The sequence below is a fragment of the Cibotium barometz genome, chromosome 29, assembly GCF_041138505.1.
Source record: "Cibotium barometz isolate CiBa-2024 chromosome 29, ASM4113850v1, whole genome shotgun sequence".
Taxonomy (NCBI): domain Eukaryota; kingdom Viridiplantae; phylum Streptophyta; class Polypodiopsida; order Cyatheales; family Cibotiaceae; genus Cibotium; species Cibotium barometz.
Genome location: NC_141074.1, coordinates 11,903,006 through 11,915,149, shown reverse-complemented (window position 1 = coordinate 11,915,149; position 12,144 = coordinate 11,903,006). Strand labels below are relative to the sequence as shown.

The window sequence follows — 12,144 nt, the reverse complement described above, 5'->3', positions numbered from 1 at the left end:
CACTCTCTTGCAAAAGGAGAAAAGATATGTGAAATTTCTTGAGTCTGCTTAGTTAGCATGTGTCTACATATAGAAAGAGTTTTGAGAAAAATCATACATCTAGAGCCTTGCTTTTTGACGAGAAATAATTAAAAAAATATCTTTAGTATATACCAAGGGTCTATATGTCTAAATATAGAAAGAGTTTTGAGAAAAATCATACCTTTGGAGCCTTGTTTTTTTATGAGAAATAATAATAAAATATATCTTTAATATATACCAAGGGTTTATATGTATATAGAAAAAAATTTGCATTGCATTTGTGGTGTGCTTTAAAAATTATGTACGATATTTCTAAAGATTTAAAAATAGCTTTTTAATAGTTAAGACCCAAACAAGTACAAACAGGTGAAGTGTGGGGGGACACACAAGTACACATGTAAAGTGTGGGACGTACAAGTAAATCATGGGATGACCTCATGGCAACATATGATTGTAAATCACTTGATTAGGCATTAATGTTCTTGGGTCAAGGTTGTAGACAGAAGACCCACTAGTGATGTGTCCCACTAGTGATGTGTAGCACATGATTACTAACGAGGACACAAGGGACATGTGAGTATGGTGTGTGGCCAATGAGACCTTGTCGGGGGGTCACTGGAATATAATGGTTGGGTGGTTAAACAATAAGTCTTGTATCATCCATCTCTTGCTATTGCTCATAGAGCACCATATTCTTGGCTATCTTGGGAGCTTCATTTTTATCTCCATTATGTTTTTACATGAGGGTTGGGGTTGCCACAAGTGATCAAATGGTGACTAGTAGTAAAAAAATTCATATACATGTAAGAAACGTTTTAGTCCAATAATATAGTTTTGAAAATATTTTATTTGAATCAATAATAACATATTTTTAAAAAATATTTATTTTAAATTAACAATATTACATCATGCTTACTTAAATCAATAAGATTACATTATTATGCTTGGATTAGCCTTCTAAAGATACAAACATGAAAAATTGCTCTATGGACTTGCCTTCTACAAATTCAAAGATGGAAATAAGCACTAGACTCAATGGTAGAAAAAATAAAATAATGATGGTACTTTGAATGATGAGAGTTTTTAGATTGGGCCATCAAATATGGCTCTCTCCTTTGTGTACTCTTTGTGAAAGGCAATTTAATGAAAATATTATAGACTGGCCTTCTAAAGATGCAAAGGTGTAAATACGCACTAGACTCAATGTTGTAAAGTAAAAGAATGATGACTTTCAATGGGCCATCAAATATGGCTTTCTCCTTTGTGTACTCTTTTTGAAAGGCAATTTAATCCATTTTGTAGTAAAAATATCCATATACATGTAAGAAATGTTTTAGACCAATAACAACGTTTTGAAAATATTTTATTTAAATCAACAATATTACATCATGCTTACCATGGTTTTACATGACAAGTCAAAACAGCTTTCACATTTACTCTATTTGAAACTTATCACTTAGTTCTTGGTTCTTACTGACTCCTCTCCATATAAATAAAGATTAATCACTTCATGGGGAATATTATAAAACATATTATGTAGGTGCTTTAAGTGTGATGATCTTGAAAAATCATTTCCTTCACTTTGCCTAACATTTTTAGACATAGAGATTTGAGTGAACAAAAGCTACATAATCATTATAAGGTTTGCAGCACTCATTTACTTATATACATGTACATAAGAAATTAAATTATATATATAAATACAAAATAAATTAAAGCACTCATTTACTTACAAGTTGATTAATCTTAGCACTGTAGTTGAGAAATAATAATAAGCATGCTACATGCTTGCAAAATATACAAGCATAAGGTATAAGACATTGCATCAAAATTTATACACGTGCACATGCTTATTGTAAGATGACCACTAGCTTGTATGATCTCATTGAGGATGAATATTTAGGAACTTTGTGTAGATGCACTCATTTGAGTATCCATCACCCCATTAAGTAAAGGCTTCACACACACACACACACACACATGCATGCACACATTTCAACTAGTCACTTACACATAAAGGGTACACCATCTTCGGGACAAGGGCCTTTGCTCATCCAAGTATTTAGCATTATAAGGAGTGGTTGGTGCCCCAAAGCAACGAGATGGATGACATCACATGGCCTCTTCATAGGTACACTATCATTTTTAGTAATTACATTAGCACCATGCATTGGTCAATTAGATATTGGTTAGCTACTAGAGATACAAATGATTGCCAAGTATACCGAGCTAGGCACGAAGGCATCTAATACATATATACCCATAATGCATGGATACATTCAGAATCTTTCTTAAAAAATGAGCTTCTACTGAGACCACATTTTTACAATGATAATAGATTGTTCATCTAGATGCCATGATATTTAGGAATTTACATGTCATATGTACTTACAATTTCCATGGGCTAGATAAAAGTGTCACTACATGAAATTTGGGTGAGAGCTAGCATCCACATGAGCAATGACACCCAAATTCCCTCACATGAAATTCGGGTGAGAAGTACCATCCATGTGAGCAATGACAGCCAACTAGTAAAGACTTCATTTCAAAAAAGACTTTGTGCATCTAGAAACCATAAACTGTAAGGGATATGTATTGACCATTTTAAAAAAGGAGCATTAAAAAAACATGACTAAGTATTTAGTTCTTTAGAGAGTGAGTTGTAGAAATTAAGAATAAGTTCAACTTAGCAACAGTATTGGCATGATATATTTCAAAAGGAGGTGCAACTGGATGTTCTTCATGAGAAAAAAACAAAAGGTAAAGAAATTTTATACATTATATCATTATGTAATTGAGATCTTGGGCCTTTCACTTCCTTTGTGGTGCCGTGATGAGCGTGTTGGGTAAAGGAAAGAAAGGAATGATTCAAATTTAACATATATAATAGCTTGCTCTCGATAAAGGGAATCTAAGAAAGTGAGTGATTAGGATTTGCAAGTTGGAAGTTGGTATCATATTGGTGGAAAATAAGCCTTTTAAACGTCCCTATTTGTTCTTTTGTTTAAAGCAATGTAGCTCTTAAATAATTGATGGAAGTTGGTATCATATTGGTGGAATATAGCCTTTTAAGTGTCCCTGCTGTTCTTTTGTTTAAAGCAATGTAGCTCTTAAATAATTGATGGACATATTGCAAATGATTTTATGAAACATATACAAAATAAGCATAAAGTTCAAGGCTTGACGTGCTAGCAAACATTTTGAAAGGACTTTGGGTATGGGATTCTTTGGGAAACGTGGTGTTTAAGGTTGAAAGAATCTGCATTTTCTTGTAATAAAGAGTACGGTGTCATTGAGTTGGGAGTTAGAAGGTCACATTAATGAAGGTTATAATAAGATGGTGGTGGGCTTATGGTGTTTATAACGAGTGTCTTCTTATTGTGGATGATGAGGGAGGGTTGTTTCATCATCACATGGAGGGCTTATGGTGTTTGGCAAGTGGCTTATTATTGTGGATGATAAGGGAGGGTTTTTTGATCATCACACGGAGGGCTTATGATGTTTGACAACAACGATGAGGGAGGTTATTTTGATCATCACATGGAGACGAGAGGAGGCTTGGTTATTGCAAAATCTAACACCTCTCGTCTTCGTCTGGTGACCCAAGGCTCCTTCCTCAACATGATATGAAGCTAACCATAGTCTATCCCTAACCTTATCTCTCTAACACCCTTCATGCATTTCTAGTGAATGGAGATGACTACATTGTTTTTTTCAAGCAAGGTATTCTCTCCTTATACAATCAAGCAATCCTTTATACCTTGAAATGCTCTCCTTATACAATTAAGCAATCCTTTAATCTCCTTGTTAATTCTTTAAACATAGGATTAAGTCCAAGGTTCAAGTCTAGACGTTACACAAGTAAGCAAGGTATGCTCTCCTTATACAATCAAGCAATCCTTTATACCTTGAAATGCTCTCCTTATACAGTTAAGCAATCCTTTAATCTCCTTGTTAATTCTTTAAACATAGGATTAAGTCCAAGGTTCAAGTCTAGACGTTACACAAGTAAGCAATCCTGTAATCTCCTCGTTAATTCTTTAAACATAGGATTAAGTTCAAGGCTCAAGCCTAGACTTTACACGGTTAAGCAATCCTTTAATCTCCTTGTTAATTCTTTAAACATAGGATTAAGTCCAAGGCTCAAGTCTAGGCTTCATTTCTACTACAAGCAGCGCAGTCGTGCTATGGCGATGAGGAATCTTAGGAGAGTATATTCTTGCCATGGCGATGGGGAAGCTTAAGAGAGTATAGTCATGCCATGGTGATGAGTACTCGAACCCATCTAGCACGTGCGGTATGCAGCCACGATGCCATGGTGATGCATCTAACACGTGCGGTATGAAAGGTATCTCTCTCATTCCAAAGGCTGTCTGTGTGATGCATGCCCATCCATGCCATCGTTTACCTCGTTTAATAAAGCATTTCATTCACAACATTCTAAAGAGAAAAATCTAAGGTTGAGGATCCCTAAGGCTTTAAAATCTGATGTATCTAAGGTTTGTAAAGGGCTGCCTTGTTAATATTATATATATTTACTGTTCCAAGAAAAAAATCTATGCATTTGCCATACATTCTAAAAGTGCATTTTGGCATCTGCATGAAAATATACCTTGGGATTAGAAAGAGTATGCTTTTAACCACATTTCAAACCATAGCCGAAGTGTGTCTAGATTGTTCACCTCGTTTAAAGAGTTATCCCAAAGTTTTTATGATGTAAAGGACTTGTATCTAGAACATTGTACTGAAGTTAACCATGACAAACATGATGAAGACTTCAAAAGAGAGAGTTCTCATCATCATAAAACACTATGCTCTCTTTTCCCAAAAATGAAACACCATGCTCTCTTACCTTCATGACTCGTAGAACTTGTGATTTATGTCAACTATGTTTAGGTATTTGGGATGACAAACTTAGGATGTTTACACATCTGAACGGGAATTCTAGAAAAGTCTCGTACCTCAACCTTAGGGTCCTTATTACTAAATAATCTTGAAGGTGTAACATTTACTTTGGTCTCTTGGTTCATTTGTTATCCCTTGACTATCTTGGGCTCAATCTAGTAATCCTTGCCGTCATATAATTAGAGTATGTAACATTAAGGTTTTCTCTTCATTGTTATGTTTCTCTTTATAAGGGTAATCTAAAATTAGATCACTGAGTTTTCTAGATTATACTTCATTTCACCTCTACAACACATGGCCTTTTTTACTCATCATCAAGATTTAGGGGTTAGGTGGTGCCAAAATCTCAAATGACTTGGCTATCATTCATGCTTTTGATTATCAAAATGTATGGCATTCTTATAATAGTTCCTTTACCATTTTTTGTGTAATCCACTTAAACTTTATAGTTTTCTACTTACACAAGTTCAAAAATTTTATTAATTTTGCAAGTTTGATGATGGAGATTTATGAAATCATATCAAAACAAATTGTAAAATATCATTATAAGTTGTTAAATAGGTCTATGCATTCAAATATTTACATGTGAATTGTCTTTAATCCCAAAGCACATATTCATTGTGAATATGCACTTATTCTTGATTGATACATCCATAATTAAGTATTTTCTTGCTTTTTGAGTAAGAAATAGCTTAACCTTATACAAGTTTCTATATTAAATCTAATGCCACCATTGAAATAACTTTCTTTCTCATTGCAATGTTAAAAATTTTTAGATTTCTCAATATTCTTCAAGGTCCTAACTTTGTGGAATTTCTTTAAGTTTTTGAAGCGGAGAGGATCCACGAGACACAAAATCACTAAAAAAAAGCCAAAACCAAAAATATATAACCCTAGACCACCAAAAATATGCACAAGCTTTCTTATGGATATCTAACTAGCTTATACAGCACTTAGGGTAAGTTTCATTTAAATCAAATATGAAATTCATGGTGCTTGGGTTTATGGTTTAGGTTTTAGGATTTAGATGAGATTTTCTATGCTCTCTTACCGAGGAACTATCATCCATAACATCAAAAGAACCATAATACCCTTTGAAAATTTAACATACCCTCTCCTTTCTTCCTAAATTGGGTATATACATGCACTAAAGCAAATGGGTGGAGAACTTCATGATGGATCATCTTAGGTGAGGGTGTACTTCAAGCTTGATTTTATGTGGGAATTTTACCATGGACCATGGTTTACCCATGGTCCATAGAGCTTCATGATGGTGGTTTCATGCCTTCTTTGCTCACATGTTGACATTTTTGTGTTCATTTTGGAGGGATGTTTTACCTTGCTCTTTTTAAATCAAAGTGGCAAATTATTTAGAGGTGTTGGTGTTGCATAAGAAAGTGAAATTGAGATGTGAAGGTGAAATTGGAGTGAGAAATGTTCATGTTTTTGGGGATGGGGTACCGATGGAGGTGGTCTAACTTGGAATAAAGAGAATTGATAGAGCGTTTGTGGTTTCTTCATTAACATGTTTGAGAAGCTTATTCCAAGGCAAAAGGTTTTTCAAAAACATTCACAATTTAAGTGGAGGAGGAATGTTAACCCCCGAGTTTGTGCATTATTTGGAACATTTTATTGCTCTTCATCGACAAATTTTTAGCATTTTTGCTATTGAATCATATTATTTTATGAGCTTTCAATGTAAAATGCAATGTAAATTATCGTGGATTATTTAGCGGATCCACAATTTAGTAAAATCCATGGTCAATATGTGTGTGTATGTGTGAACATTTTAAAAGAAAAGGATAGAGTAATACTTTTTCAAGTTTGAATGGTTTGTAGTTCTACCACATGCAATGGCAAACACTCTTGCAAAGGCCCTAATGGAGGACCTCATTGTTTGGCATGCATGCCTTTCTTCTAATCTCAAATTGTATATCATGTGGTAATCTTGTTGCCTCATTTGATATGCATTTTCCTATACTACACTACAGCAAACCCCCCCTTGCGGGCGGTAACGACGGGCCCAAAATGATGCATTTTTCTAAACGCATCGCTTAAACAATGATGAACGATGCTTAAACAATGATGAACGATGCTTAAGCGAGACGATGCATGATCACTAGCTATTGTCACTTTACATTGACTACAATGTATCTAGGTACATCTCTACTCATGTGCACTGGCTCATGAGACCAGTGTCACAATCCACAAAAGTATAATTAGTTCTTTCATGCCTCCCTTTGCTATTGTTGATTATCCTTGATATATTTCCTTGAGTGTAAGTTCTGCCATCGATATACAATCTCTGTGATTCGTTATGTGGGTAATGCCTCTTCCAGCGAGAGAGACAGCATTAGCACATAGCCCATATGTCGTCATACTCTTGATGTAGTGAGCAAGCTGATGCCATGGACCCCATGAATAGATAAGTCCAGAAAATGTCATAAGAGTGACCTCACAGTGAACTAGGACATGTAAATCCTATGCAATAAAAAGACCTCGACCCCCGTCAACAATCGTAGATGGCGCGATCACATAGCGAGCACCCCAGAAGTTGAAAACCTCTCCATGAGCTAGAAGTGATGCACCCAACTAGCCGCCCATAATGTTTGCGATTATATGTCTTTATGAGAGGTAGTAGGCGACTGGGTAAGGAATGATTGCCAGACATCTTGAACTAAGAACCAGAAGGTAATTGGTGTGCACATGCCTCCATTTGTAACTGAAGAAGATCTTGACAGTGGCGCGTGTGAGGAAGCATAGATCGATCAAGCCCATGAAAGCCATTGTCATCATCAAAAAGATGTACAACTGGATTTGGCCATGATGATTGTATCTAGATGCATGTTATACATCACTTTGTCTACTATCAAGATCATATGGAATTTGAATGAGTCGATGTAGAATGCTTAGAAAAAGAAATATCACTTACCATAGGCTGATCCTATCTCTCTGGTACCGGTGCATTATGACATCTTCCAAACTCTAGCTCTTAAGATACGGCATTGCCGTCGTGTCTGTCAGAGTGAGTGCCTCGACAACTCACACGCTAACATGGAACTCTCTGCTCATAGTATGTCTGTGCCTCATCAGCTTCATGCTACACGGACTAGACGATGTCACAGAAGATATCGATGGAGATGAGGACACACCTCCTTGCCCTATCATAGGAGCCCGTAGGTGTGTTAGAGGAGGCGGTGTACCGGAGGATGAGTCGGAACCTGTTTGCCATTGGAACAAAATAAAAATTACAGTAACTATTCGTTAAATTCTATTATGTATGAGTTTACAGTAAAAGTATTTATAGCATTTCAATTTTTTTGTATCATATGAACCTAGTAAGTATTATCTCTAGTTGTAATTTATATTTAGACTCATTGTTTGTTGCAACCTATGTCTACGTGATATGAAATTCGATGACATCTTGATGGGTAGTGTTTCACATCTCACAATTCTTGGTACATGCATTTATTTTTTATTCTAACTTCTTGGGTGTGACTTCAAAATGTGTAGGAGATATTGCGCAGTGGGCAGATAATACCTGACCCACTAGTATGCATCCTGAGTCACGGAGGGACTTTCCGTGAGAGATGCGACTTAAGACACATTGGGATTAGTAGAAGGTATGTAATATTTACTCTCTAGCTATGAACTAATGTATGTCTTAAATCTTAGGTCTATGTACACATGCTTTTTTATTCCGAACATATGCCTATAGGATGCAGTACGAGCTAGGCTACATGCTGGCCATACATCATGTCTTGGCAGGATGGGCAAGAAGGGCTTCATTGCCACTTTTGTATGTTCACATTTTGTCTTAGATGTGCATGTAGGTGTGTATCATATGTTCTTAATATCAACTGATAATGCATGTGGTTTTCAAATAATAGGTGAAGGACCATGGTCGTGAACTCACTCCTCAGGAGATAGAGATAGCCACCTATCAAGGTTATAGGTATCTGAAGACCCAGCTACCTCCACTAGCTACTTTTCTAAGTAATCTAGATTAAATGTCATTCAACTTCTAATTAAAGTATTCAAACATCAACTAATTACATTTTCTAAACCGTAGGAGATGCATGGTGATGAGGACATGACAAAGGTAGATCGACAGATTGCCATTGAGCATAAATCTATGTCGACGGAGTAGCTTGTGTCAGGGGACGATGATCATGAGGACGACGAGGGTACATATCATGGTGACTAGAGGATTCTCCTTCTCCTTGCTCTAGATCCCTAGCTTATTTTGAGCCCCATTTTATATTTGGAGATGTTTGTACATGGTTATACATATCATTACCCATAGACATGAGTATAGGATTAGGTAGACTATGCTAGCCTCACATTCTATCATTTGTATTCATCATATTTTACCATTTACAAACATTTGATCACTTTATATACTTTGTACTCTTATATGCTTACATATATTTACACGAGCTTTTATTTTTGTTCAACTTTGTGCACAAATGTAAATTGCTTACCAATGTTATAATCCACCATGTTGAACTAATCTTTGCTCACTTGTGTGCTCAACCACAGAGAGAGAGAGAGAGAGAGAGAGGGAGAGAGAGAGAGAGAGAGAGAGAGAGAGAGAGAGAGAGAGAGAGTTCTAATTTAATGTGTGAGCTCAATCCAATTCAAGTCGAGAGAGAGAGAGAGAGTTCTAATTTAATGTGTGAGCTCAATCCAATTCAAGTCGAGAGAGAGAGAGAGAGAGAGAGAGAGAGAGAGAGAGAGAGTTTTCTAATTTAATGTGTGAGCTCAATCCAATTCAAGGAGAGAGAGAGTTTTCTAATTTAATGTGTGAGCTCAATCCAATTCAAAGAGAGAGAGAGAGAGAGAGAGAGAGAGAGAGAGAGAGAGAGAGAGAGAGAGAGAATGAGTACTTTGATCTTGTATGTATGTGTGTGAGAGAAAGAGAAGTATTGTAATGAGAGAGACATAGAGATAGAGATAATCGTTGTTCCAAAGCACATACATGCTCGAGCGATAGAGAGAATTGTGGATTTTTAATAGTTTGAAATATCCATTGAACGACGTGGCTTATGTGATGTCCATCATCATTTAAGCGACGCTCTAAGATACACGTCTTTTAAGCGATGCCCAACCATAGGTGTTGCTTATTCAATGCTTTTTTTGTTGCTCAAGAGCGATGTTTTTGGGTCGCTTATGTGAGTGACGCTGGGCATTGCTAGTGGGGTCACATAAGAGACGCACCATATAGCGATGCAAACAAGTGTCGATAGGTGGGTTGTGTTATAGTGCTACTATGTACCATTGTGTGTCTCTTACCTAGTTGTGTCTTTGCATGTATACCATGTATCTAAATGTTGACACATCCTGGTCTTATCCATCTCGTATCATGCCATCAAAGTTTGTGTGTTGATCATATTTCATGTTTATTATTTGAAGGTTTACATTTGTTTGATTTTTGTGATGTAAGGAGTGTGAAGCAGTGTACACTATTAATGAAAGTTGTATGCTATATGGTTTTAGTGAGCTGAGAGGGCAATGATTCTACAAAAATAGAGAACAACACTCCATACATGGCTTTTTCGCATGTCATCAATCTTTGAAGTTAGGTTTTGGATTGTTTTAACAGGTTTCTTTTCAAATTGACCCTTTTTATATGGGGGTAATCCCACACGGTTCATCTAGCTATGCAATATAAGAAATAAATTTTCTTATAGAAGGGAACTTTATAAATTTTCTTATAGAAGAGAACTTTATCCCTTCTCTCTCTCTCTCTCTCTCTCTCTCTCTCTCTTTTATGTCTCTATATGTGTGTTTTAATTTTTCCTTGGGGTTTTTGACTTAGAGAGTTGTTATTAGTGAATCACAAAAAATCAAATACATAGTGGTAGTCTGGCAGTTTCTGTGAAAGGTTCCACAAGACTAGGTGTTTTTTTCCTGCTTTTGTTCTTGGGGGGTTCACCTAAAAATATATAAGTGTAGCAAGTGAGTTTATGAGGAGGGGTATATTAATTCAAAAAGGTTATAGAAGTACATTTACAGGAGGGGTTTTTAAAATCAATTTAAAAATAAACCATAAGTTTATGAAAAAAAAAGTCGTTTTGTTCATAAAAATATGTAAGTGTAAGGGGTTTTTTAAATACTCCTTGAACGCATATGATACATAAAATTTCTTAGAGGTGAACCCTTTGAGCTTTTGTTACATGACAACCTATTGTGCTTGTAGAGTGCTCTTTTGCATTGTGCTTGTAGAGTGCTCTTTTGCATTGTTTATCTTGTGAGATACATTTCTGATTTGGTTAACTTAGCTTCAATATTTGTCTCACACCAAACCACTACCCATTTTTAATTAATGAATTTTATTTTTGCATTCATTGTGTGCCTCTATTTATACTATGTATTTTTTCACCCGAGGGGGCACGTGAGGTGGTAGGAAGGGCGCCTTCTATGAAGGTCCGAGGGGGCACGTGAGGTGGTAGCGTTTCGTAGTGTGGTTACTCCACGCCAGAGAGGGCGCAGAAGAGGGCATGACGACCATGGCCGCCGTGGTGCAGCCGCCCTCCTACGATCTGGACCTCCTGCTGGACAACTTCTCTGTGGCGGCCGCTAAGTCGATGGCCGCAGCGGAGGCGGCGACGCAGGCGGAGACGCTGGCAGCTGCAGCGGCAGAGGAGGCGGCAGCCGCTTATCTGGCGGCCGCGGCTGCCGTAGGAACGCCCGATTTCGACAGCTTGCGGGCCATCGCGGAGGCCGCAGAGAAGCTCCTGGAGTCTCTGACACTGGCGGCCGCCCAGGCCTCTCAGATGTACGCGGATGCGTCCGCGCAGTCCATGCACGCCTCGTCGGCAGCGTTCGAGGCTGCCATGCTTTCAAATTCGGATGAGGAAGAAGGCGATGATGCCGCCACCATTAACTCGACGCCTGTAGCAGAAGGAGGAGGAGAAGGTAGTGAGGAGCCTGAAGAGCCCAGCTATCCTGATGAGTCAATCAAAGCCGGGGCTGCTTCGGAGCAGGAGGCTGAAGAGAAGTAGATGTTTCTCTGCATTGTTATCTTCTTAAATTTTTTCAAACTTAACGCCTCTCTCTCTCTTTTTTTTTTTAAAATTTTTTTTTTTGGTTTTTTTCTCTCTCTCGAGTCGGGTCAGAAGTGAGCACGCTCGTTCTAAGACTCGAACAGAAAAATGTTTTTGTCATTAACTTCGTCGTGTGTCATATAGACGGTTCTCTCTCTCTTTCTCTTTC

The 12,144-nt window shown here is 37.2% G+C and overlaps 1 protein-coding gene across 1 annotated transcript; it reads left to right on the top strand.

Moving 5' to 3' along the window:
• Window positions 1-11,428: 11,428 nt before the first annotated feature.
• On the top strand, window positions 11,429-11,937 carry LOC147621846 (uncharacterized). Its single transcript, XM_086823618.1, has one exon. The coding sequence runs from the start codon at window positions 11,430-11,432 to the stop codon at window positions 11,931-11,933; it is 504 nt and encodes a 167-aa protein (XP_086679744.1). The 5' UTR covers window position 11,429; the 3' UTR covers window positions 11,934-11,937.
• Window positions 11,938-12,144: the final 207 nt, after the last annotated feature.

Bases quoted from the DNA above. Each gene is read 5' to 3' on its own strand.
- LOC147621846 (XM_086823618.1), top strand. From the start codon at position 11,430: ATGACGACCATGGCCGCCGTGGTGCAGCCGCCCTCCTACGATCTGGAC.